We start from the raw sequence: 27,277 nt of genomic DNA, 5'->3' as shown, positions 1-27,277 counted from the left end.
TTCTGATATTGGGTATGTTTTCATTGTAACCTGCCTTGGGGTTGGATAGTAATTAAAAAGAAAAAAATGTTTTTTAAGTGTAGGAAGTAGATTATAATATTAAACATTAATTTGGTAGGGAGGTTGGGATCAAGTCGGTGATGTTATGAGGAGTAAGAGTATAGTGGTTTTCTTTCTCTTGAAGAAACCCCAGTATGGGGAAATTTACTCCATAATCTGAGGCTTGTCCCTATACATAAGATTTATGTTAAAATTTAATAAAATAACTACCGTAATTAGAACGTAGTCTACTGCCCTTTTTGACTTCTTTAATGGTTTTGTGCATGTATTTTTAATTAATAGATAACCATTTAATTTTTGGCTTTTTGTTGTATATCTGGGGTGTCAAAGTCCCTCTTCGAGGGCCCCGACTAGGGCCGCAATCCAGTCGGGTTTTCAGGATTTCCCCAATGAATATGCATGAAATCTATTAGCATACAATGAAAGCAGTGCATGCAAATAGATCTCATGCATATTCATTGGGGAAATCCTGAAAACTCGACTGGATTGCGGCCCTTGAGGAGGGACTTTGATACCCCTGTTGTATACCAAGGATAAACCACAAGTCAATATATCCAGATTGGATGTTATGGAGAGGTACTAGGGATCTCAAGCGCTCACAGCTATAAGCCTGATATGTTTTTCAAGCTAATAACTACAAAGTGAGCTATCCTGTATATTCTCCTATTTCTTCAATATTTATCAAAAAAATGTTTTTGTCTTTTAGTATTTTAAATATTTTCAATGTTTTAAATACTTTACAAGTCTTATTTTATATTTATATAATGATCTTCATTTATTAAGCAATACTCTCCCACTATAGAATATAATTATGAAGTACTTAGCTACTTAACTTCATAATTATATTCTATAGTGGGAGAGTATTGCTTAATAAATGAAGATCATTATATAAATATAAAATAAGACTTGTAAAGTATTTAAAACATTGAAAATATTTAAAATACTAAAAGACAAAAACATTTTTTTGATAAATATTGAAGAAATAGGAGAATATACGGGACCAATGATAGCTCACTTTGTAGTTATTAGCTTGAAAAACATATCAGGCTTATAGCTGTGAGCGCTTGAGATCCCTAGTACCTCTCCATAACATCCAATCTGGATATATTGACTTGTGGTTTAGCCGAGTCTCAAAGAGTTTAGTGTGTTTCACAAGAGTTTAAAGGATTATTGGTATACCAAGGATAGCCATCTTTTTATCTACCGGAGCTACAAACATTCTGCTTTCAGTATATCCACAAAAAATTCACATGGGATATATTTAAATGTACCACCTCCATTTGCAGACAATTAGATCTCCTGCACACTGTGGATATCCTGTGAAAACAAACCTGGTTTTGTGGTTTGTGGGGATCAGAAGTTTCTGTTACTGCTGCATTTTAAATGAATGAAGTTAGTAGAGGTGGATGCCAGAAGAGGGCAGTAGTGTCTTTTCATAGACTTTATTCAACACAATCATCTTTTCTATGGTCTCAAATTGTATCAATCTTGGTGCACTTTTGAATTTTATATTGGCATATTTTTATCAGACAATATTTTCTTGACAGTATTTATGGAAATAAGAATGACCGAAGTTTCACAATGTTAGCAGTTGAGAAATGGGAGAGGATGGAGCGAGTCCAGCTCCAACAAAGTAGCAGGGTTGGCATCGGGGTGGAAGGTGGACCGGCAGGCAGGGAGGGAGAGAGGGAGGGCCAGCATAGTGATGGACTGGCCACCCAGACATGGCAACAGAGTAGTGGGGCATCTTACAGGGCACTGCTGTGAAATTTACAAAAAGGGTGCCACATAAACATCTCACCACAACTCCCTTTGCAGGTCATGGTGAGCCCCCAAAACACCCCCAAAACCCACTATACCCACCTGTCTATCACCCCAACAGCCCTTATGGCTGCAGGTGGCACCTATATGGCAGTACAGTAGAATTTTGGGGAGTTTTGGTGGACTCACATTTTTCACCATGAATTCAGTGCTTAGAGTTGCTTATGGGCCTGGGTCCTCCTCTCTATGGTTTTCTATCCCTTCCCCCCCCCACCCCCGACTACTTAAGCCACCTCTGTGCAGCTCTACTAGGCTTTCCTATGCCAGATGCTGATGTTCTGGAGGCAGGTATGTCCGTTTTTATTCCAATTTTTATGGCGATGTAAGGGGGGGGTCATTGATCACTGGGGGAATGTATGGGGGTCTGTTCTTTGTCCCTGTAGTGGTTATCTGATCACTTTGGATACCTTTTGGGCATTTATACCTGTTTTTAAATTGCCTAAGTCACAATGTATAAGTTCCGTCTAGGCCACAGGTGTCAAACACAAGGCCCGCGGGCCAAATACGTCCCACCTGGCTGTTTTATGTGGCCCACAGTGCAATGCGGTGTTTTCATTGCCGCACCTGGGTGTTTTATCTTCTGGCCGGTGCCCTCCTCATTTCCACAGTGTGCTCAAAGCTGCAGGCAGTGGCACCTTGCGCATCCCGCGCCTCAACCAGAAGCATTCCTTCTGACGTTGCGATGTCAGAGAGAAAGCTTCCGGTTCAGGCACAGGCCGCGCTTAGGAGCCGCCACCCGCAGCTTTGAGCACACTGTGGAAATGAGGTGGAAACCGGCCAGAAGATATACTGCTTGAAAGCTATGGAAGTACTTTCCAGCACAGGACAACAATCTGTCAAAGCCTGAATGGGAACGAGAGCTTCTGCCTGGCCTGATCACCTTTGGACATATTCTCAGAACTTACTTCATCTCCCAAGGCTGCATTAACACAGAAAACATAAGTACATAGTGTTTATGGTGCTTCATGGCATATCATCTTTAATGCTTACTGGCACATCCTTGGTGGTAGCTAACGGCACAGGCTTTCACACTTCAGGGCATAGTTTCTGTGGTGCTTGAGTACATTACCTTTGTGGTATTCAGGGGATCTGCCTTTATAGTGCTAGAAGACACAGTCTCTGTCACTTAAGGGCATAGCCTCTTTGGATACTGATGTCCTATATTTTAGGATGGTTTATGCATAGGACAAGCACATAGATCACAGCAGTGTACAATCTAAAACAAAACAGAACTACCATAGTAGGACAGAAAACATTCATTCCAGACAAAATAGGGAGCTATTCTGTAACAATAAGAAGGAGAGGGTATGACAGGGCATAGGGAAAAGTGAGAGGGTCAATGAAAAGAGTAGGATATGGAATGATGGTGACAATTTAAACCAGGCAAACTTAAGTTAGGTCAGGATTGATTTCATAAGCAGAATTTAAGAGCCAAGTTGTCAGGGTACCTTTAAGATTTTTGGCAGTGCAACTTCTCTGAGGCCAAGGCTCAATGGCTAAGTTGTTTTTCTGCTAAACGAGGTGGGCGCTTTCATGTGCGATGATGCACACTTCCATCTGTACATATGTACTGTACAGTGAAACATAGAAATATGATGGCAGATAAAGGCCAAATGGTCCATCCAGTCTGCCCATCCACAGCATCTACTATCTCCTCCTCTCCCTAAGAGATTCCACATGCCTGTCCCATGCTTTCTTGAATTCAGACAGTCTTTGTCACCACCATCTCTACTGGGATCCTATTCCACTCATCTACCACCCTTTCTGTAAAAAAGTATTTGCTTAGATTATTCCTTAGCCTATCGCCTCTTAACTTTATCCTAAGCCCTCTCATTTCACAGCTTCCTTTTAAATGAAAGAGACTCGACTCATGCACATTTATACCATATGGGTATTTAAATGTCTCTATTGTATCTTCCCTCTCCCATTCCTTCTCTCACGCAGGGGAACACATTCTCTTTGGTATCTGGTATACAATTTCTTGGCTATTTGATCGTTCTTTTCCTTAGAGGCTTGTTACACAGTCTCTCTGTTTGTTAATGGCACTGATTTCTGGTGTTTACTTGCGCAGTCTCTCTTTTACCCTGGTTTGCTGTCTCTGCTGCTTCCTTGTATTGCTTTTGAGGCATTATTTCTTACTTGGGGCTAGATTCACTAAGCAAACCGATCGTGTACCAATCGGTTTGCGAGCCCTTTGCAATCCAATTTCCCTCTGACCCAATTCACTAACCTCTCCTCCGATCCAATCCCAATCTGTGCATGCAAATGAGGGGAATTGGCATGCAAAGCAGGAAAAACGCGATTCACTAAACTTATCGACTGGCTGGCCGATCAAAAAACTAGCGACTGGTGAGGACCAGTCGCTTGTGCTAAAATCCCTGATTCTCCTGCTCCGGCCACCCTGCTCTCTGCCCTGCTCTCAGCCCCCACCTGCTGCCTGCCACAATCTTCCGCTCTCAGCCCCGACTCTCTCCTGCCGCCCCGACTCTCCTGGCCTTCCTCGCAGTGCAATCCCGTGGTTTTAACCCATGGGCTTAAAGCGGTTTAAAACCACGGGCTTGCAAAAATAAAAAGCAAAAAAAGTTTCCTACTGAGAGCATGCGCAGACCATCTACAGGCAAGGAAGATGGTCTGCGCATGCTCAAGGATCACGCTCTAGCGATCCGTGTGGTGGGTGGGGGACGTGCCAACGATCGTCCCTATTTGTATGCAGGCCTTTAGTGAATTTTTTGGCCTGCATGCAATTGGGTACAGATCGGACACGGAAAGGAGGTTTGTGAATCTAGCCCTTTATCTTATCTATACTGCTCCCTTTGACCCTGTGCAAGTCACTTAATCCTCCACTATCCCAGGTACATTAGACAGACTGGGAGCCCACCGGGACAGATAGGAAAAATGTTTGAAGTACCTGTATGTAAACCACTTTGTAGTTTTTACAACCACTCTCAAAAAGGCGGTATACAAGTCCCAATCCCTTTCCCTTTCATTGCACAGTCTACCTGGAATTTACTCTGAAACACTGGTTTAGTTCATAGCTATTTGGTTGGCCAATTTCCCTTGGGTTTTCTAATGCTTCATTTGTGTAATCTCTAATGTGCCTCTGAGCAAATTTGATTCCGTATCCTTATCCTCTTTGGACTTCTCTGCACCAATTCTTTCTCTGATGCCTATTGTGCTTTGTCATTTGAAATTTTGAGGGTTCTGGAGCTGTGTGAGACTGATGAGGGGTGAGTCACCAGGAACTGCTTTTCTTCTCTGTCTCCATCTGCTGGTAGATGGTCATAATCCATAAGTCTGGATGATCTGTTCAGACTAAAAGAAAGTAAATTATTATGTAAGATATAATTTTTCCTTTGCAGTCTTTATCTCTCATTATATTCTGTATTTCTATGGTTGATGTGGCATTTGAAATGGTAAAAGCATTACCTAGACATTTAATAAGACCAAAAGTTTTCCCATTTTCGAGTGTGTATAGTATTTTAGCTTTGCACACCCTTGGAGATGAGGAACATTTCATCCTGCTTGATTATTGTGTTATGTTGAAGTATGTTTTGTAAAAAGGGAGCATACTGACACCTATGATTGTTTAGCTGATGATACCACATTATTGAAGGAGGTTTTGTTTTGTTTTTTTTTCTTTTTCTTAGGGCTAAAGGCTGTGTTTGTAAAAAGTAGGAGAGAATATATGGCTGTATAAGTCATTTGCCTAAGCTTTCAGGAGTTTTGAATACATGAACTATCCGGAACCTCATGCTGGGTAAAAATAGAGCTCTGGTTTAGTACAGCTGTGCTTCAAGAACAAAAGAGGATATATTTAGATAAAGCTGTGACCATGGCAACAGGCATAGTCTAGCAACCTTTTTAATTGATTTTTCTCTAGAAGCACTTACTTTAAGTGAATAGCTGTAGTTCCTCTGAAGGCACTTGAAAATAGTTTGCCCCAGCTTCCATGCATTCAGTATATGACAATTAAAACACAGCAGGCTATGCCCTGGCCGACTGTGATAACAGTTCTTGGGTGTTATCAGGAGGAACTGTTGTCACTGAAGGTAGGATTGTATCCTGTGATCTGGCATGATCTTTTGATTTCAGTATTTTCTGACTAGTAAGCATAAATTATAATTAACATTGCTATTGTCTTATTGACGGAATGTCCTATTTTTAGGGTGTGGTTTTTTTTTTTTTCTGAAGAAAGGACATTTGCCTGATGATAAAAGTGAGTTTCATGACTGTTCAAGACCAAATAGACATCTATTACAGAGTCATCTGGAAAGATCTAAAGACCTCTTCTGCACATATATGCACATATATGGCCCCATTTCCTGGATTTTGTTTTTAATCTGCTGGAGACATTTTAACATGTGTAAGCTTCAGTATCCCTCTTCTCTCGAACAATTGTGTCATTTTTTTTTGTGCTTTTAACTTTTTTTTAAAAAAAAAACCTCACACTTATTTAGATGTTTTTTAAATGGCTTTGTAAGGTTTTGATGTTTTGGGGTTTTTTTGGGGTTTTTTTTTTTTTTTTTGCCTGTTCTGGCTAATGCAGGAGTCCTTTTATTAAGGCGCACTAACTGATTTAGTAAGGTGCACTAACTGATTTAGTGCGCACTGAATGCTAAGGCATCCATTATATGCTATGGGTGCACCTTTAATAAAAGGACCCCACAATTAGTTTCAGACCTTTTTCTGGTTTTTCCCATTTGTTTAATACCTTAACATTTTTTTCTTCAATTTGCTGGGCAATTCTGGGTTTGTTTGTTTTTTTGTTGTTGTTTTTAAACTTTGTTAGAGGTCCAAGTTCTATCCTACAAAGTTTGCTACCAATGTTTGGGTCAAGGCCATGAAGTTTCAGATTGTATAACTATGCAGAGATGTTATGCCACACAGTTCAAGCTTAGAAGATAAGACTCTTTCCCTACTTTGTCGTATATAAAAAAAAAATCCAGCTCCATGAAATTGGTGCTGACTGTTAGATGAACAACTCAAGAAGGAGAACTGAATGTAGAAATGAAGGCCATGATGGAGTCCCCCACACTTCAGCTCCTCAGAACACAGACTCGGGAACCAGGACCAAGCTGGCATTCCTTGCTGAAAGTGAAAGAGAGCTCTGAATATAATCAGCAAGCCTGAGATAGCCACTGTGAAGCACCAAATGAAAACTCAGAGACATTAGCATCTTTCCTTCAAGATCATGGAGGTACAGGAGGCCCTAAGCGCCTTTGCTAATTTTTAAGACTGGGACATTTTGGACCCAAAAAGGATGAAGGAGAACAGACAAATATCTCCACCAAGATACCTAGCCTCAGTCACACATCCAGAAAACAGAGAGAAATCCTCTTCAAATACAGGATAAGTGACCACACATTTAAAGTACTAATAAAGAGAAAAAAATAAACTGAATTCCTAAGTGTCTTTATATTTTGCAATGTACAGGAAGAAAAGCATTTCCATTTCTTTGGTGTGCACTGCATGTAAAGTCTGGCATCATTTCAATCATTGAACTGAGAATTAAATATTTTTTTCTATCTTTGTTGTCTTGGTGATTTTTTTTTTTCTAATAATTTTGTTCCCAGTCTCTGATTCTGCTTGTCTGTTCTATTTGGGACTTCTGTCAATTTGCCACTGTTTTTCTCTTCCTTTCTTCTTCATTGCCTGCACTGCATCCATCTTTGACAATGATCTTCATGTTTAACTTTCTCTTCATTCCTCCATTTAGCAGGCCTCCTTAAATCCAAGCAGATTGTCATTTCTTCTCTTCCATCATAGAGACTTGATGGCAGATAAAGGCCAAATGGCAAATCCATTCTGTCCATCCACAGCATCCACTATCTCCACTTCTCTTTAAGAGATACCATGTGTCTGTCCCATGCTTTCTAGAACTCAGACATAGTCTTGGTCTCCACTACTTCTATTGGGAGCCTATTCCATGCATCTACCACCCTTTCTGTAAAAAAGTATTTCCTTAAATTATTCCTGAGCCTGTCACCTCTTAACTTCATCCTATGTCATCTCGTTCTGGAGCTTCCTTTCAAATGAAAGAGACTTGCTTCATGCGTATTTATGCCACATAGATATTTTAACATCTCTAACATTCATATCTCCTCTCTTCCGCCTTTCCTCTAAAATATACATATTGAGATCATTAAGTCTGTCTCCGGAAGACCACCAATCATTTTAGTAGCCTTTCTGTGGATCCACTCTATCATGTTTATATCTTTTTGATTGTGTGGTCTCCAGAATTGTCCACAATATTCTAAATTAGGTCTCTCCAGAGTCTTATATAGGGGCATTAATACCTTTTCTTTCCTACTGGCCATACCTCTCCCTATGCACCCTAGCATCCTTCTAGCTTTCATAGTCACCTTTACAACCTGTTTGACCACTTTAAGATCATAACATACTATCACACTCAAGTCCCGTTCCTCTTTCATGCACACCAGTTCTTCACCCTCTAAACTGTACCATTCCTTTGAATTTTTGCAGCCCAAATGCATGACCTTGCATTTCTTAGCATTAAATCTTAGCTGCCAAATTTCAGTCCATTCTTTAAGCTTCGTTAAGTCCTTCCTCACGTTGTTCACACCATTTGATGTGCTTACTCTATTGCAGATTTTGATATCATCTGCAAAGAGGCATATCTTACCCGACAGCACTTCAGCAATATTGCTTACAATAATGTTAAAAAGAGCAGACCCAAAACCAAACCTTGAAATATGCCACTGGTAGCATCCCTTTCCTCTGAGCAATGTCTCTTGACCACTACCCTCTGTTGCCTTCCACTCAACTAGTTCATGACCCAGTCCGTCAGTTTGGGGCCCATATTGAGGGAACTCAGTTTCTTTATTAGATACCTGTGTGGAACACTGTCAAAGGCTTTATTAAAATCTAAACACACCACATTTAATGCACTCCCTGTATCCAAATCTCTGGTTATCCAGTCAAAGAAGTTGATCAGATTTGTCTGACAAGACTTGCCTCTAGTGAATCCATGTTGACTCGATCCTGTAATCCATTGGATTCCAGAAATGTTACTCTTCTCTGTTTTAAAAGTGTTTCCATTAATTTACTTACCACAGAAGTCGGACTTATCGGCCTGTAGTTTACTACCTCTTCCTTACTTCCACTTTTGTAGAGAGAGACCACATCCACCCTTCTCCAGTACTTAAGTATCACTCCCGACTCTAGAGAAGCATTGAAAAAGTCAGCCAGTGGAACCACCAGAACTTCCCTAAGTTCTTTCACTACTCTTGGATGTACACCATCTGGCCCCATTGCTTTGTCCACCTTTAGTTTAGCCAGCTCTTCACGGTCAGTCATAGTAGCAGTGGCACTGGGGGAATTTCTTGCCTTCCTCAATCTGATGGAGACCTATCTACACATTCATATTTTCCCGGCCCACGGGAATACTTGCAATTTCATGCACTGGATTAGCATCATCAGTTCTCCACTCTCCATTTCGGCCTGCCCATGGCACCTCACACCTTTACCAAAGTGATAGTGGTGGTAGCAGCGCACCTCTGCAAAGCTGGGATTCAGGTGTACCCATATTTGGATGATTGACTTATCAGAACTCCATCCAAGGAAGAAGGTGAGGTGGTGGGCTGAATAGTCAACTTGGGCTGAATAGTCAACTTCAAGAAGAGTCAGTTGGAACTTACTCAGCGTCTGGAGTACCTGGGATTTTTGTTCGGCACGATCTTGGGCCTAGTATGTGTTCCAGACCCACACAAACTGAAGCTCCAGCAGCAGATTTCGGAGCTACTCCAGAAACTGGCTTCCATGGCGTAGCATTGTCTGCAGGTCCCAGGGTCAATGGTGGCAACCATAGAGATGGTTCCTTGGATCAGAGGGCACATGAGAACTTTCCAAGACTTTTTTCTTCTCTCTTGCAGGTCCCCTCTGTCTGACTCGCTACAACAGCCACTCCCCTGGCTACCTTCAGCAAAGAGCAGCCTGTGGTGGTGGCCTTTTTGCATCTCCACCTTGGAGATAACTAATGCCCAATGCCAGCTTTTATGGTTGGGGTGGTCACTTCAACGGACTCCCAGTTGGACTCTGACTCAGCAGAAGTGGTCCATAAATTTCCTGGAATTAAGAGCCATTCATCTAGTGCTTCAGGTACTGGAAAAGTCTCTGAAGGGCAAGGCAGTCAGTCTTCTCAGACAATGCGACAGCAGTAGCATATGTCAACAGGCAAGGAGGCACTAGAAGCACCCTATTGCGCCTAGAAACTCATCTTTTCTTCCGGTGGGCAGAGGCTCACTTGCAGGCTCTCTCGACCACACACGTGGCAGGAGTGGAAAATGTGCAGGCTGACTTTCTTAGTCGGCAGATGGGGAATGTGCTCTTTCTCCACAGGCAATCCATGCCAGACCATGGTATGCAGACCTATTTCATCTTCAGAGAGATGAAGGCCTCTGACCAGTCCAAGTGGATCTTCTAACTCAAGGACTGGTTGCTATTGAGAATCCAGAACACTTTGGACATACGGCATGGCTCTTGAGTGGGAAGCCCTGACAAGTAAGGGTTGTGATCGTTACCATGTTGCTCAGAGCTAAGAAGCTATCCACAGTGGCAGCCTATGCTAAGGCCTGGAAGTTCTTTCATTGCTGCTGTTCGGTGAAGGATGTAGAAACCTGGCGAGTTCCAATTTCGGTAGACCTGGACTTTTTGCAGGAGGAACGTCAGATGGGGTTGTTGATAGGTTCTCTGAAAGTGCAGGTAGCAAGCCTTTCATGTTTCCATGCTTGAGGGGAAATAGTCTCCTTAGTCTCTCACCCAGATGTCGCCCGGTTCATTAAAGGGGCTCTGCGGTTGCACCCTCTGGTGTGTTTCCTTTTCTCTTCCTGGAACCTTAACATTGTGTTACAAGGTCTCAGTACTGCTCCGTATGAGCCCTTATTAGAAGACTTCCCTTTTGGATCTTACAGTGAAGACAGTCTGGTGGTGATTCCGTCAGCCGTTCCTTAGGTTCATGGAATCAGGGCTCTCCTTATGTACACTTCTGTCCATTTTACCAAAAGTAGTATTGTCCTTTCATGTCAATCAGGAAGTCCATTTGCCTGCTTTCTGCCCTACAGGGTCTAAGAAAAAGGATAGAATGTTACATTTGCTGTATGTCAAGCAAATGCTTCTTTGGTGCCTTGAAGTTACCAGATTTCACCTTTCGGATCACCTTTTTGTTCTGACCAGTCATGCCAAGAAAAGGAGGCTGGCGTCTAGGGCCTCAATTTCCAGATGGATTAAAATGGCCATTTCCTTCATATATGTGGGTTATGGTAAACAAAACTAGTAGGAATATTACACTCTTACACTACGATGCAATGTAATTATAACAGAGGAAAAAGATCTCAAAGGCATCTATTTTCAGATGGATTCAAATGGCAATATCTTCAGCTTATATCAGGAGCAGAAAACAATCTCCTGTGGTCTTGAACCAAGACTCTGCATGGGGCATTGTGTTGTCCTAGGCGGAGGCAAGATCAGTGTCACCTAAAGAAATTTGTAGGGTGTCCACGTAGTCCAGTCTTCATACTTTCACCAAATTTTATAGAGTGTATATTTCAGCCAGAATTAATTCTGAATTTGGTTCCGTTGTACTGTCAGCAGGCTTACCTGGTGTACCCTAAGATCTAGGGACTGCTCTGGTACATCCCATTGGTCAAGACGGATGATCCTATTGCACTAGAATGAAAGATTAGGTACTTAACCTTGATAAACTTCTTTCTAGTAGATAGGAACGTCAGTCTTAATGCCCGCCCTGTCAGTCGGTTAGCCTGCTTTCTGTCTCAAATGTGCCTTTATGGTCAGACGTCTTGTTTACCTCCACTGCCTAGCACAGTTGGGTAGGCGAAGAGATTTAATTACTATACAATAAAAAATTATAAGTATTAAATTCTAGAACTGTTGATGCAGGTGGCCGGTTCATTTCCACTTAGTTATGTGTTACAATGAGTTATGTGTTTTTATATTTCATAGTGTCTTTATTGAGCAGAACAGACTTGTGTTATGCCAGGGAGTATCCCCATGCCCTCTCTCTCTTGTATACACAGTAAGGCTGAGTAGCGGCTTTGATGCAGACTGAGGAGATGCAGCATGAGGGGAGGCGGAGCAGAAGAACATGTAAATGAGGCTCACTACACACTTCGCAGTCAAGGAGGGCTAAAACCTGTTGGTCAAAACTGATGTTCCTATCTACTAGAAAGAAGATTACCAAGGTAAGTACCTAATGTTCCCTTTTAAAATATATCCTTGAAGTGTTGTAGAATCAATATTAGTTTTTATTAGTATTATATTAGTATTATATTTATTAGTATTTATTAGTATTAGTCTGAATAAGCAAGTCAAGATGGTTTACATAATTAGTAGGATATGTAAGCTTGAAATCTTTTGGTGGCTCGCAGAGCTTTCTAATATTCACACTGCAGCCCTCTACTGATGTATAGGTTATGTTTGCTTCCACTGAAACATGCAGTTTGGTGAGGGGTTCTTAAACTTTTGCACCCAACTTTAAGGGCTCCTTTTACTAAGGTGCGCTAGCATTTTTAGCGCACACTATAGCGCGCTAGCCAAAAAATTATAAAACCGCTAGTGCACCTTTGTAAAAGGATCCCTAAAAGTTAAATATAGGTTATTTTAGTTTAGAATCATTCATATACAGTGGTACCTTGGATTACGAGCATAATCCGTTCCAGGAGCATGCTCGTAATCCAAAATGCTCATTTATCAAAGCAAAGTTCCCCATAGAAAATAGTGGCAACAGCAACGATTTGTTGCAGAACCCGGGGTCTGTATCTGTCGGGTTCTGCAGCACTGTCTCCTCCGTCTGCCTCCTCCGTCCGTCATCCGAAGAAGAACCCCACAGTGCCGCTTTGGAGGGGATGCCTCTAATGTCCGCCAGCCGCCGGAGAACCCCACAGTGCTGCTTCAGAGGGATGCCTCCTCCATCCGCTGGCCAGCCCTCCACGTCAGATGCCCTCGCATGCTGGAGAGTCCCCACCCGAGCCCACACAGCCAAGCGCTGCACGACACGCACAACGCCGATGACTGACGCTGTGCGCATCACACGCAATGCACAGGCAGGACGGCGCCCAGACAGAGGTCCTCCAACCTGCGGAAGCCACCCGACATGGAAGGCTGGCCAGAAGATGGAAGAGGAATCCCCCGAAGCGGCGCTTCCTGGGCTGTAAGTGCTCATTTATCGGGGCAGTGCTCGGTTTGTGAGTCAAAAGTTTGCTGAGTGTTTTGCTCATCTTGCAAAACACTCGCAAACCGAGGTTCCATTGTATATTGTAATGATCATAATCATTCAATATTGGTAGATGTATTTTATTATTGTTAGCTTATTATAAATTGTTATTTTTGCTGATGTATGATATAAACTGCTTTCTAAATTGCAGTTAAAAAAAAAAGCAATGCCCTATTGGAAAAGCCTCCTATGCTTTTATAATATAATTTTAGCAGTTGTTACCTTAGAATAATTGTGCTGCGTAATATAATTTTCAATAAACAAAAAAAGAGGTATCAGGTAGTAGTTGGAGTGTATGATATTATTGCTACAGGGTGCCTTATAAGAAGTGTTTGGTTTCCATTGCCTTTGCTTCTCTTTGGCAATATCAATCGCACCAAAACTGATGGCCCCTCACACTGTTTTATCCATGTTATGACGTTAAACATGTTGATATGCTGAGCAAAAATATCATCCTCTAAAATGCAGTATAAAATGTTCTATAGAACTGTATGTCTCAATAAGGGCATCTAAATGACTTCTTTTTCATTCATATTTAATGAAGAGTATTGCTTTTACACTACACTGAAACATAACTCTCTCCAGAGGTTTTAATATTTTCATGGTTTGACATTTGTATATAATTAGGCCTGTGATGAATACCAAAGCTTTTTTCCCTGTGTATGCATTTTTTTTATTAAGTTCTATTTGGAACAGTTTAGATACACTTTTGCAGCCAAGTGGCATCATGTGATATATTCAAAGTATGGTCACTAGAAGAACAAAAAGAGCGAGTGTAGTGCCACTTATGCAGATAATATGTAATTCATTAGTAAAAGTCTTCACACTTTTTTCATTTTCTACATTCTTTCTTTTAAAAAAAGTCACTCAAAATACTTTAAAGTAGGAAGTTTGTTTCACTGGTTTATGTAACAGTCTCTTCAAAGTCAGTGCATTTTTTTAAAACAGCAAAGTATGAAATATATATATACAAGGGTGGCTCCTTTGTAAAAAAAAAAGAATTCTACCAAAATTCTACCAAATTCTGCATATTCTATCTGTTAATACAAGGCTACCATCTAAACCAGTGGTTCCCAACGGGGGCGCTACCACCTAAGAAGTCTAAGGGGGGGCATTTGTTTCCAAGTCATATTGAGGGGGCATTGAGGACCAACCACCGCCCCTTTAAGCAATTGGCGAATCCACTGCCCCAAAGCTTCTCCTCTGATGCAACTCGCCCAGGCGGAAACAGGAAGTGCGTCAGAAGAGAAGCTGTAGGGCAGTTGCACAGGACTTGGTGAGAACGTTGCCGCATATGGACACATCAGAAAGTGAAAACTATGAAGAGCGGCTGCGAAGGTGAGGGGAAGGGAGGAAGGTGGCCCGATGAGAGGAAGAGGTTGAGTGGCGCTGAAGGGAAGTGGAGGGAGAGGGGGAAGGGTAACAGATGCTGAAGAGAAGGGGAGAGAGAGGGAAGCAGACGCTGAAGGGAAGTATGTACAATATAATTTACCCAAGGGGGCGCTATCAAATTCACTGAAAAAGTTGGCTCTGATTCAAAAAAAAGGTTGGGAACCTATGATCTAAATAGTAATCCATTTAAAATTATAGATAGAAAAGTACTTACCATATTTTTCGCTCTATAAGACGCACCTGACCATAAGACGCACCCACCTCTATAGAAGGAAAAACCAAGAAAAAAATTCTGAACCAAATGGTGTACCCTGAACCCTGTCCCCCCTCTGGTGGTCTAGTGGTAGGCTGGGGCAGGGTACAGAGCAAATCTAGTGGTGGGCATGTCTAATAGTAGGCACATGTAGTGGCAGCCCACCCCCAGCCAGTCCCCCCCATACCTTTTAAAATCCTGCCCACCCTGCTCGTGGGCCCATCGGCTCCAGCCCAACCCTGTTACTCATGGGCCCAGCAGCTCCAACTGGCTTCCCTCCCTCCCTCTCTCCCCTGGCACCTACCTCACAAAGCAAGCCAATCTATACACGGGGCTGCTGGATGGTGCTCACAGCCTTCGCTCTGCTGGACTCCTCATTTCCTGGCCAGCGGCGCACAGATCAGGAGCACAGATGTCAAGAGCAAGCTTTACACTCTTTCACTCGGCTCCGCGCTACTTTCCGAATGGCTGCTATAGGTTCTCGTGAGTCCCATGAGAACCTACAGCAGCCATTAGGAAAGTAGCGCGGGGCCGAGCAGGAGAGTGTAAAGCTTGCTCCTGTCATCTGCGCTCCTGACCTGTGTGCCGCTGGCCGGGAAATAGGATGAGAGAAGGAAATACGCTCGACCACCAGATTAAAAAGGTACAACTATGGGCCGGGGGGGGGGGGGGGTTAAAAAAAAGGTGGTGCTGCGGTGGCGGCAGTGGGCAGGTTTAAAATGGTGGTGCAGTGGGCGAGTTTAAAAAGATGGTGTGACGGTGGGTGGGTTTTACAATGGTATGGGGGTAACAAAATTTGTATCTTGCACCAAGATTTCCACCCGCTTTTGGGTAAAAAAAAGTGCATCTTATGGAGCGAAAAATACGGTACTCAAAAATGCTAACTTTTGGTACAGATTTTCCTCAGAAGTACAGTAATTGAGCACTATAACTAGAACTTCTGGCTTTCAGTGATTTTTATTTCAGCAAACCACTGAGTCCAAGGGGAGCTCTGAGCTTCAGGCAGTGCTGACTGCTTGCAGCTATACAGCAGTATTCATAATTGTTGGCTACAAATATCAGCAGATGAAAAAAATAAATTGTTGCTACCTGTAATTCCTCTTGGGCTCCTTCGATTGATAAGTGAAAAATACATGGGATCCAGAAGCCCTAACCATAAAACAGTGATTACTTTCCCCTACCTCCACCCAAGTGTATATCTAGATTTTTAGAAGGTGTTCAACAAGGTCCCGCATGAACGTCTATTTCGAAAAACTACAAGCCATGGAATTGAGGGTGATGTACTGGTTGGCAGATAGGAAACAGAGAGTGGGGGTAAATGGACAATACTCGGACTGGAAAAGTGTCACGAGTGGGTTTGGTGCTCGGGCCTGTGCTCTTCAACATATTTATAAATGACCTAGAAATTGACACGGCGAGTGAGGTGATTAAATTCGCGGACGATACAAAGCTATTCAGAGTAGTGAGGACACAGAAGGATTGGGAAGACCTACAACGGGACATAAACACACTCGAGGAATGGACCGCCAAATGGCAAATGAGGTTCAGTGTGGATAAGTGCAAGGTGATGCATGTCAGTAACAAAAATCATATGCACGAATACAGGATGTCCGGTGCTATACTCGGGAGAGAGCCCCCAGGAATGAGACTTGGGAGTACTTGTAGACAAGTCAATGAAAGCGCCCGTGCAATTCGCGACAGCGGCGAAGAGGGCAAACAGAATGCTAGGAATGATTAAGAAGGGGATCACAAACAGATCTGAAAAGGTTATCATGCTGTTGTACCAGACCATGATATGCCCTCACCTGGAATACTGCATCCAACACTGATCGCCGTGCATGAAGAAGGACATAGTACTACTCGAAAGGGTCCAGAGAAGAGCGACAAAAATGGTTAAGGGGCTAGAGGAGTTGCCGTACAATGAGAGGCTAGAGAAACTGGGCCTCTTCTCCCTTGAGAAGAAGAGACTGAGAGGGGACATGATCGAAACATTCAAGATATTGAAGGGAATTGACTTAGTAGAGAAAGATAGGTTGTTCACCCTCTCCAAGGTGAAGAGAATGAGAGGGCACTCCCTAAAGTTAAAAAGGAATAGATTCTGTACAAACGTAAGGAAGTTCTTCTTTATCCAGAGAGTGGTAGAAATCTGGAACACTCTTCCAGAGGCTGTTATAGGGGAAAACACCATTCAGGGATTCAAGAAAAGGTCTGATTAGTTCCTGCTGGAATAGAACATACGCAGGTTAGGCTAGACTCAAATAGGGGCACTGGTCTTTGACCTAAGGGCCACCGCGTGAGTGGACTGCTGGGCACGATGGACCACTGGTCTAACCCAGCAGCAGCAAATCTTATGTTCTATATGTGACCCGCTGAGCAAAGAGGTATCAAAAGTGGGGTTACAAATAACATATAAAGGATATAAAAATTTGGAAGGGCAACTTTCTGTTTTAAAGGTGTGTGTACTTGCCCCCAAATTCTGTATATGGCGCCTTACGTTCTGTGTACAAATCGATACGTGCTGATAATTGGCTATTAACACCTCATAATTGGCATTCATTAGAAGTTAAATGCACACAGATTGAGAAATAATAAGTGGAAAGTGCAGCAAAATGCATGCACATCCTTTTCTGGTAGTCTGTTTTTGGTTTGCTTGGGGGGGGGTTTGTCATATGTGAACAAAATGTTCAGATTTCCTCTGCTGTTTGTGCTTATGCTGTTTAATTTTCTCTGATTTATTCTGCCATCCACATACATGGGAAAACAAGGCCAGATCCCTGACTGTGTGAATACTTGGCAAGTTTTTGCTTTGCTGTTTTTTTGCACACATTGGTAGGATGAAAATAGATGCGAGTGCACGTTATTGAATTACTGAAGGGAAAGAAACAAGAGTCATTTGCTGAATCGAAGCAACGGTTTCATCTTATTTTGTAAAGGAGATCTCAAATGCTGCCCCCTTGTTATGTTATGCACAGCTTTATTCATTTGTGTGAGAAAATCACATCCTATGTGCAGTGTATTCTTGGCAGATAATTATACAGCTGTGAAATGGAAACATATTTGTGATTTGCATTTCAATAGGTTGGATTTAGCCCCAACATTTTGCATTGCTCTTATATTGTACATTTATGAGATTCATCCTAGTGCTGTCCCATTTATGAGATTCATCCTAGTTCTGTCCTAGTGGATATATTCTTTCCCAAGGGACCCTCGGTCACAAGGGGGCACCCGCTCAAACTCAGAGAAGGGAAATTTAGTGGTGACACCAGGAAGTATTTCTTCACAGAAAAGGTGGTAGATCACTGGAACAAACTTCCGGTGCAGGTGATCAAGGCCACCAGCGTGCTCGACTTTAAGAATAAATGGGACACCCACGTGGGATCCCTTCGAAGGTCGAGTTAAGGAACCAGGTCACTAGCACTCAGACTTAATGGGGTGGGTCAATAGAGTGGGCAGACTTGATGGGCTGTGGCCCTTTTCTGCCGTCATCTTTCTATGTTTCTATGTCCATTATGTTAAAATATATTAATAACTGTACTACTCTTTGATCTCAGTATGTATATTACCATGTTTAATGTACATGTATTCCATGCTAGTTTAAAAAGAAACATACTTTGGTAGCTTAACAATTGGAGAATACCAACAAAATAGTATTAAACCAATATTCTGAAGAGCAAGATAAATGCTCACATTCATACTTCTATACATGCAGTTACCCAGCTCCAGGCTGGAGATTTGGGGATGATCCTCAATTTCTGACCACACCATCCTGATGCTTTATGGAACTTCTAGCACCGATTTCAGAGAGCAGGATCAGGCTGCACTGCTTTGGGATGTAAGTTCAAAACTAGGATTGGCCAAAAGTCTGCAGATTAGAACTGAGTAACTTGGCAACTGTGTGTGTGTGTGTATATTGTGTACTGTGTATAAAGATTTATCCTTGGACAAGCAGGCAACATATTCTTACATGTGGGTGATGTCATTCACGGAGCTTGGTACAGACAGTGCTAAAAGTGTACTGTCACTTTAACTTGTTAATAATCTTCGTGATGTACCGCACACACACAAGTGCCTTCTCGCCCGATATCAGCTCGCAGTTCCTCAGTTCTTTGTTTTCCACGGAGCAAAGATGTTGTTTTTTGGACTTTGTCTAATTGAGCTGCCTTCCCAGTCACTTCTATTTTTTGCCTTTCAGCTCGTCTTTCTTTTGTTTTCTTGTGTTTTCCAGTATCTCTACTTCGGTTGTTTTCTTTAAAAAAAAAAATGAACCTCTTATTTTTTCCTCAGTCAGGCCTTCGGGCCTTTTCTCTCTTTTTTTTTTTTCTCTCGTTGTTTTCCATCTTGTGGTGCAAACATTGAGTTTTTTTACCTTACCACCAAGATTTTTCCTCTCATGTTGATGCCTTCTAGCGGGTTCAAAAACTGCACCCGTTGCCAGTGGCCCATCCATCACTGACCTGCACAGCTGATGTATACAGTGTTTGGGACCGGAACATTGGGCAGGCACTTGTATCCGCAAAAACGCTCTCTTAAGGTTCAATGCATCCAGCAAGAGAAGTTTTTTGAATCGACCATGGCCTCTGGTGACAAATCGATGCCATCGGTATCGACGGTACTGGAATCGATGTCGGACGCTGTTCCTGCATTGGGTAAACCTGCTAAGAAGGCGTCCTCTTCACAACCAGCGTCGCAGGCATCTTAATAATTGAGTCCCTCGATGCATGCCATGTGTCAACGCCATCATCGATCTCCATCTGTGCAGGCTGTGTCTCCTTCAGGGTGTGCTTTCTCATCGAGGTCACCCACCCTTTGACACCCTGCATCACCAGTGGTACCGGCCGTTGAACCAACGGTACTAGTGCAGTCCTTCCAGGGCCAACTTAAGGAGGTTTTTTGCAGAGGGAGCTCGGTGACCTTTAAACTGCATGCGGCACCGGTGCTCGCATCGACTCCCTCAGTTCCAGCCCATGCCAAAAACACCCCAGACCATTTGCACACATGGGTTTGAGGAATGTATATCATGCAAAATAAAAACTAGACTTACCTTTGTTGCTTTCTATTTTTTGTTAAAAATTTCTTTCAGAATCAGAGGTGCCAAATTGCCTAATATCAACCCAAGACGTGGTCCCAGGCATTACTACTAGTAAACATTTCTATGGTGCTGTTAGACTTGTATGGCTCAGGCTGGAAATAAGCCTCTGCCATGACCCAGGAGAGAGGGAGACAAATCACACACCCAAATCATGGAAGAATTGCCACCTATTTTATTTCAGGCCTATAAGTAAATTGAAAACATTAATAAGCCAATTTGAACATTTATATATTTATAGGATACCACATTAACGGATGCAGATTCACTCAGTTCTACGATGGTGATGTCTCCTTCATCGATGATAAATCAGTACAAGTTTGAAGAAGAGCCTGATGTAAAGGACCTCTTTATCACTGTGGATGATCCTGAAAGCCACATCACTGCCATTGAGACATTCATTACTTATAGAGTTGCTACAAAAGCAAGTATTGGTTTTAATTTTATTTTTAAACTATCAGTAGCAGGATTTCTTGTTTGTTTTATTTTTGTAATTTTGAGCATTTGTCTCTTTTCCTGTACCTTCTGGCCTATGGCAGTGTGAAAGTGGCAAAAGACAAATGGAAGGGTGGGTGCCCTTTGCAGATTGTAGAAAACAGGGGCGTTTTTTGACTCCATGGCCCATTTCCCTGAATCCAAAAGGAGCAGTAAAAAATGTTGTTGTGTTCACTTAAATCATAATTATAAAGTTCATCAAAACATTTAGTAACTGCATTTGGATATCTTATTATTTTCGGTTTATTGTTGTAATGCAGGACAGATATTGGGGAACCCACTGCTTGCCCTGGGTTTGGTTGCATGGAATGTTGCTACTATTTGGGTTTTTGCCAGGTTCTTGTGACCTGGATTGTTCACTGTGGAAATAGGATGATGGACCATTAGTCTGACCCAGTATGACTATTATGTAATTATAATAGCACAATAGAGGTAATCCTGTAGATTTAGGAGTCAAGTATATGTGTTAATGCCACTATTCTAGACATAGAATAGTGAAGACATACAGTTGTAAATGAAAATCTGGCTACCCACTGTTCTGTAAGTATGTACATATCTTGAATAGTGTGAACTTTATAGATAGAGCATGAGTTGGATGCACAGTTGTGTGTGTAATGCATGTATCTACCAAATCTAGACATTAACATTTACACCAGTTCTATGAATGACTTAAATTCTTGAACATCAATGCATATGCACATATATACCTAGTCACACTAGTATTCTATAATGGAAAGGAGCTGTCTACATTCCTTTATAGACTAGACATAAAATAAGCACCCATTTTTGGAATAAGGTTCAGTTTTGGACTGGTTACTAAATAAGACTAGTACATTTTATTGACATTTGGATATGATAGTTTTCTAAATCCATGTTCCCTTTTTATCTACGTATATTGAATACCTATTATGTTCTAAATAGTTTTGTTTAATTTATAGAGCTATAAATTATTAAAGTAGGTAAAAGGACATGAAAGGAGAAAGATTTAAAAACGAGGGGCAAAAGAGGAAAAGATTGATGTGAGGTGGAATGGAGAAATAGGAAAGAGAATATTTTGGAAAAGAGTAAGTATAGAAAGGAAGATTAAATACAAAAATCTGGGAAAAGAGAAACCTGCCCTTATGGTTGGGGTAACGTACCTCGTGGCAATTCTCATTACACTTTAGGAGAGATACGAGATAATTATGTTTATATTCTCAGCAAAAACAAACAAAGGGGAAAACCAACAAAATCTGCAATGAAGGATGCAAAACAAAGAGAACTGCAGAGACACGTACAATGATGCAGGCTAAATTTATTTGTATAAAATAATTGTGTGCGGTTAATATTACCACCTTAAAAACAAACCTAGGGACCCAACAAGGTCCGTGTTTCGGTTAACACGTCTTCATCATGGGTCCCAGGTCAATAAGAGATCAAATAAAACCGCAAACAAGAAACTGTAAAAATAACTCGTAGCCTGATAAAGTAACAAAAAAAACAAGAACAGTCCGTGGAGATTGGAAACACAAGGCCGTAGCCTGTAAAGTTCTCTTTGCGGTTTTATTTGATCCCTTATTGACCTGGGACAACTGATGAAGGTGTGTTAACCGAAACACAGACTGTGTTGGGTCCCTAGGTTTGTTTTTAAGGTGGTATTATTAACCGCACACAATTATTTTATACAAATAAATTTAGCCTGCATCATTGTACGTGTCTCTGCAGTTCTCTTTGTTTTTGTTTTATATTCTCAGCAAAACCATAGACCCTGGGTCATAAATATCTATCTGTCTAATCCAATTCAGGATATATTTTTGGAAGCTTATTTTCTCTTATGGTTACTATATGGCATTAAGAAAACTATTTAATCTTTTATTTCATATTAAAATTTTCAGACATCACGTGGTGAATTTGACTCAAGTGAATATGAAGTTCGACGACGTTACCAAGATTTCATTTGGTTAAAGAGCAGACTTGAAGAAGCTCATCCCACCTTAATTATTCCTGTATGTCTATCCACTTTCTAAATTTTACAAATGGATGATATTTTTGAAAACCATTGACCATTGTGCTGTTAAAATGTTTATTTCATAGAAATGTGGAATTACCATATCCATAGATAACAAAGCACAGTTATTTACCTATAGCAGGTGTTATGCAAGGACAGCAGGCAGATATTCTCACATGTGAGTGATGTTATCCACAGAACTCTGCACAGATAGTCCAAAGTGAACTATCATTTAAGAAATAAAAAGATCGTCTGTACCACTCATCAGTTCAGTAAGGAAGCTAAGAATCCAAGAAAGGGAGGTGGGTGGGTTGTGAGAATATCTGCCTCCTGTCCTTGGATACCACCTGTTACAGATATAAGGGGCCGCTGAAAAGTTTTCAGCCCAACCAACAAAGTTGGGGCAGTCTCCATCAATGGCTATAAACTTAGTCCAGTGATTTTCTACTTTTTTCGTTCCGTAGGAAAACTACAGAAAAAAAATGTGGAAAATCGCTCAACTAAGTGTATAGCCCTCAATGGAGACTGCCCCAACTTTGTTGGTTGGGCTGAGAACTTTTCAGTGATCACTTGTTACTAACTGTGCTTTAGCCCAGGACAAGCAGGCAGCATATTCTCACATGTGGGGACTCTCTAGCTTTTATGAAAAGGGTTGGAGGGAATAATTGGCTTCTGATTGGAGAATAAATTTTGGAGAACTGTGTAGCCGAACTGACTATCTCATCTGGATAGATTCTCTAAACAGTAGTGAGTTGTGAATGTATGAACTGATGACCATGTGACTGCTTTACAGATGTCCTCAACAGGAGTGGAGCTTAGATGGGCTACTGAAGTTTCCATTGCTTGCATGTTCTGTGCAGTAACACGACCCTCTATGGTCAGTCCAGTCTGAGTATAACAGAAAAAGATACAGTCCACAAGCCTTGTGGAGATAGTTCTTCTAGAAACAGGGGCTCCTAATCTGTTTGGATCAAAAGACAGGAACCGTTGAGTGTAAGATCTGTGAGGCTTGGTTTTATCCCAATAACGAGACAGAACACATTTGTATTCCAAGGTATGAAGAACTTCTTCAGCAGGGTGAAAATGTGGTTCTGTAAAACATACTGGAAGATTTATAGTCTGATTTAGATGAAATTCAGAAACAACTTTTAGATGAGATTGGAGAACCACCTTATTATGATAGAAAATAGTATAAGGTGGGTCTGCTACTAGTGCTTGAAGTTCACTAACTTGCATTGCAAATGTGAGGTCAATGAGGAATACTACTTTCCAAGTAAGATGCTTGAGGGATAAAGTCGACAGTAGTTCAAATGGAGGCTTCTTGAGAGAGGAAAGCACCACATTAAGATCTCAAGGCATTGGAAGAGGGGAAATGGTATGACTAAGGCCTTTCATGAATACCAGAGGATGTACCACTAATGGATGTTTGTCCAGTAGTGCATGATAACGATTAATTGCACTGAGGAGAATTGTGATTGAATTAGTCTTTAGGCCAGAGTTGAAGAGATGTAGGAGATAATCCAGGATGGATGCAAGAGGACAGGTAATTAGGTCTAGAAAGTTGTCAATATACCAAATTGAGAAATGAGTCCACTTGAGGCAATAGCAGCACTGAGTGAAGGGTTTCTTGAAAGCCTCAATAATAACCGACATTGGTGCAGACAGCGAAAGGTATTTACTCACTGGGAGAAAGATACCATGCTGTGAGAGCCAGCAAATGTAGGTTGGGATGTAGAAGGATCCCTTGTTCTGTGTTAGCAAAGTCGAAAAGATTTGCAGAGTGATTGACTACCTCTTGGTCACTTTTAAGAGGAGAGGAAACCAAGGTTAACGTGGCCACCGAGGTGCTATGAGGATCATGGTGGATGGTTTCTGAAATAGACTGAGTAATGTTTTCTTGAGTAGAGGAACTGGAGGGAATGCATAGTGGAACTTGTCTTTCCAGTCAAGTAGGAAATTGTCCGACTCCAGACGATTGAGAGCATGTAGTCTGAAGCAGAAAAGATGGAGTTTGAGTTGAGTTGAAATTGAGAGACCACTCGTGCAGCTGTAGAATCCTTCTCAATTTGTTGGCCAAGACATTCTGTTGCAAGCAATCACTCAAACCAGATCTGAATGGCTTCTTGATAGACATTCAGATCCTGTACCTTACTGTTTGTTTATGTAGTACATGGCTACTTGGTTGCTTGTACAAACTAGTACTACATGATTGAGGAGGTGCTCCTGGAAGTTTCAAGTTTATTAGGTTTTGATAGACTGCCTATATAAAAAGATCTAGGCGGTGTGCAATAAAATGTTTAAAAATAATGTAACAGTACAAGTGAAACTTATTATATACACAGAAGGATTTTTTACAGAAACAAGGGAAAGAGGGGGAGAAATACAATCTATGGAAAGCAAAGCTGGGAAAGGGAAAAGAACAGAAGGAGGTGGGGGGGCGGTGTTAGAATACTGCAAATCAAAGTCCTGCTGAGTCCTAACAACTGTAAACATCTTTAAATTGAAAAGTTTATAATTCCACTCTAAATTTTGAAAAATAATCTTACTGTCTGAGGTGAATAGGCAGAGCATTCCATAGTGTTGGAGAAACAGCAGCAAAAATGGATTTATGAGTGGTATCGTAAACAATGGCATGCAGAGAGGGAAAAGTAAGGAGGCATTGATTAGTGGAGTGGAGTGATCTAGAAGTAGAATATGGTATGATTAGTTTATCAATGAAGGTGGGAGAATGAACAGATTTTTAAAGGTAAAACGGTGGGAAATTGCTAGCCAGTGAGCTTTTTTCAACAAAGGAGTCACATGATCAAATTTTTTTTATATTGTAGATGAGTTTTATTGCCATATTTTGAATGATTTGTAGCCTTCAGATCTCTTTCTGAGTAATTCCAGAGTAGAGGGAATTACAATAATCCAAATGAGAGATAACCAAAGAATGGATCAAAATATTGAGGAATGCAGGTTCCAAAACCGAAGAGATTGAACAAATCATCTTGAGTTTATAGAAACATTTTTGAACGCGAGCATATTGCTCATAGCTCAAGGATATGAAGATATTTCTCTGTAGGGCTTCAGAAACCTGGATGTGGAGAACGTCAAGTTAAGATCCCAACCCAAGCATGGAAGCATCTGTTGTCAAAATCTTTTCGTGTGGTGTTACTTGAAATAGGAGACCTCTGGTTAGATTGGCTGGAGTCATCTACCAACGGAGTGACTCTTTTGTGTTGTGAGATCACTGTCAGACACTGAAGACCAGTTGCCTGTGATCACTGGGGTGATAAGGCCCATTGAGGTTGTCTGAGATGGAGACAGGTAAATGGGACTACATAGATTGTGGAGGCCATGTGACCGAGAAGTCGTAACATATATAAAAATTGAGTGGTTCCAGATGGGATTTTTGATAATTGATTGCAAATCTGGGGAGTTTTAGAAGTTGAATTGTTGCATTCAAAGCATGTTGAGGTGTAGAGGCTTTGATTAATCAGTCATCTAAGTAAGGGAACAGGTGGTAACTGTAAGTTTGAAGGATTGCCACTATCAAAGGGCAAGGACCTTGTATTGGAAGTGTCATATTCCCATACAAAAGTGAAGAAATCTTCTGTGAGCTGGGAGGATGGAAATATGAGTGTAAGCTTCCTTGAGATATAGAAAGCACTGTCTGTGGTTGTTGTCTAGAAGAGGTAATAGGGTTCCCAGAGATATCATTTGGAACATTTCCTTCACCAGGATAGAAGACCGGTTGACCGTGATCACTGGAGTGATTAAGCCCATTGAGGTTGTCTGAGATGGAGACAGGCAAATGGGACTACGTAGGTAATAGGTCTAAAATTGGATGAATACCTCCAGTTTTTGGGGGGAGAAGGGCGTACCTTGAGAAGAATCCCCTGCCCTTCTCCTGCAGCAGAACCTTCTCTATGGCATTGAGCTGGAAGATGGCTGAGAGCTCTTTGTGAAGTAGATCTCTTTGATGGAAGTTGAAACGAGACTCTCTTGGAGGATGGTTCTGGGGTATTTTGTTAAAATGGAGGGTGTAGCCTTGACTCGCTACTTGAAGAACTCGCCAATCTGATGATGTTAGAGTCTGGCGTTGAGAAACACCAGCTAAGCTGTTTAGGAGGAAGTCAAGATGACTGCTGTTGCTTGGGCTGAGAAATTGTCGAAGACCTCTGCTGTGTTTGTTGTACCCAAGCTCTTTGAATCTACTGGTACCTAAAGGGGAGATTCCTAATTTTTAAACAAAACTTCCTACATGAGGAAGCTTAAGGCCAATCAGAGCCTTAGGCCCTTCCCTGGCATATCTCAGGATGCACCGGGGAGTGGAAGGCCCACCATTTTGAAGAGGCAAGGCATCCCTTCAGCCAGTCATAAACAAGGTAAGGGAGCAGGGTGTCTTCAGAGTCACCGGGGGGTGATGGGGGTGTTGTGCGGTGGCAGGAGGGAGTCGGCATCTCTCCTGCTGCCAAAGGAGTATCAGGTAGGGGGGGCATTGCTTAGCGGCGGGAGGAAGTAGGCATCTTTCCCGCTGCCGGGGGGGCATTGCTTGTCAGCAGGAGGGAGTGGGCATCTCTCCCGCTGCTGGGGGGGAGGGGAGTTGTTGCTTGGTGGCAGGAGGGAGTGGGCATCTCTCCCACTGCCATGGGGGGGGGTGTTGCTTAACGACGGCAAAATTTAATGACAGGTCTGAGCTGTCAAGCCTTCTCTGTCAGTGCTTGAGCCAATCAGTGCTCAGACACTGATCAGTAAGTAAGGCTATGACAGCTCAGATCTGTGGGCAAATTTTGGTCGCAAATGTGGCACAACAAGATTAGAGAATCACTCAGCGATTATAGAGAATCGCTCGAGTACTCATTTTAATATTAATGAACTCGTTGTACTACATTTGCATGGCTATATCTTGAGACTGCTAGAAAACTCATAAAAGACCATGGTAAACCGTTT

General features: G+C 41.8%; 1 protein-coding gene across 4 annotated transcripts in view; it reads left to right on the top strand.

The window, feature by feature from the left end:
* The window catches only part of SNX7 (sorting nexin 7), a 128,871-nt gene that overhangs the window by 20,364 nt on the left and 81,230 nt on the right, over window positions 1-27,277 (top strand). For 3 of the 4 annotated variants that reach the window (XM_033916880.1, XM_033916881.1, XM_033916883.1), the window contains exons 2-3: window positions 20,102-20,284; window positions 22,230-22,340. In XM_033916880.1, coding sequence (XP_033772771.1) covers window positions 20,102-20,284; window positions 22,230-22,340 — 294 coding nt within the window. Of the gene's footprint in view, window positions 1-11,933; window positions 12,099-20,101; window positions 20,285-22,229; window positions 22,341-27,277 lie in introns of all 4 variants that reach the window. The other variant, XM_033916882.1, reaches the window with a different exon arrangement.

The sequence above is a fragment of the Geotrypetes seraphini genome, chromosome 12 (genome assembly GCF_902459505.1).
Source record: "Geotrypetes seraphini chromosome 12, aGeoSer1.1, whole genome shotgun sequence".
Taxonomy (NCBI): domain Eukaryota; kingdom Metazoa; phylum Chordata; class Amphibia; order Gymnophiona; family Dermophiidae; genus Geotrypetes; species Geotrypetes seraphini.
Note: the sequence above shows the minus strand (reverse complement) of the source record. Positions and strands in the feature narration are given on the sequence as shown.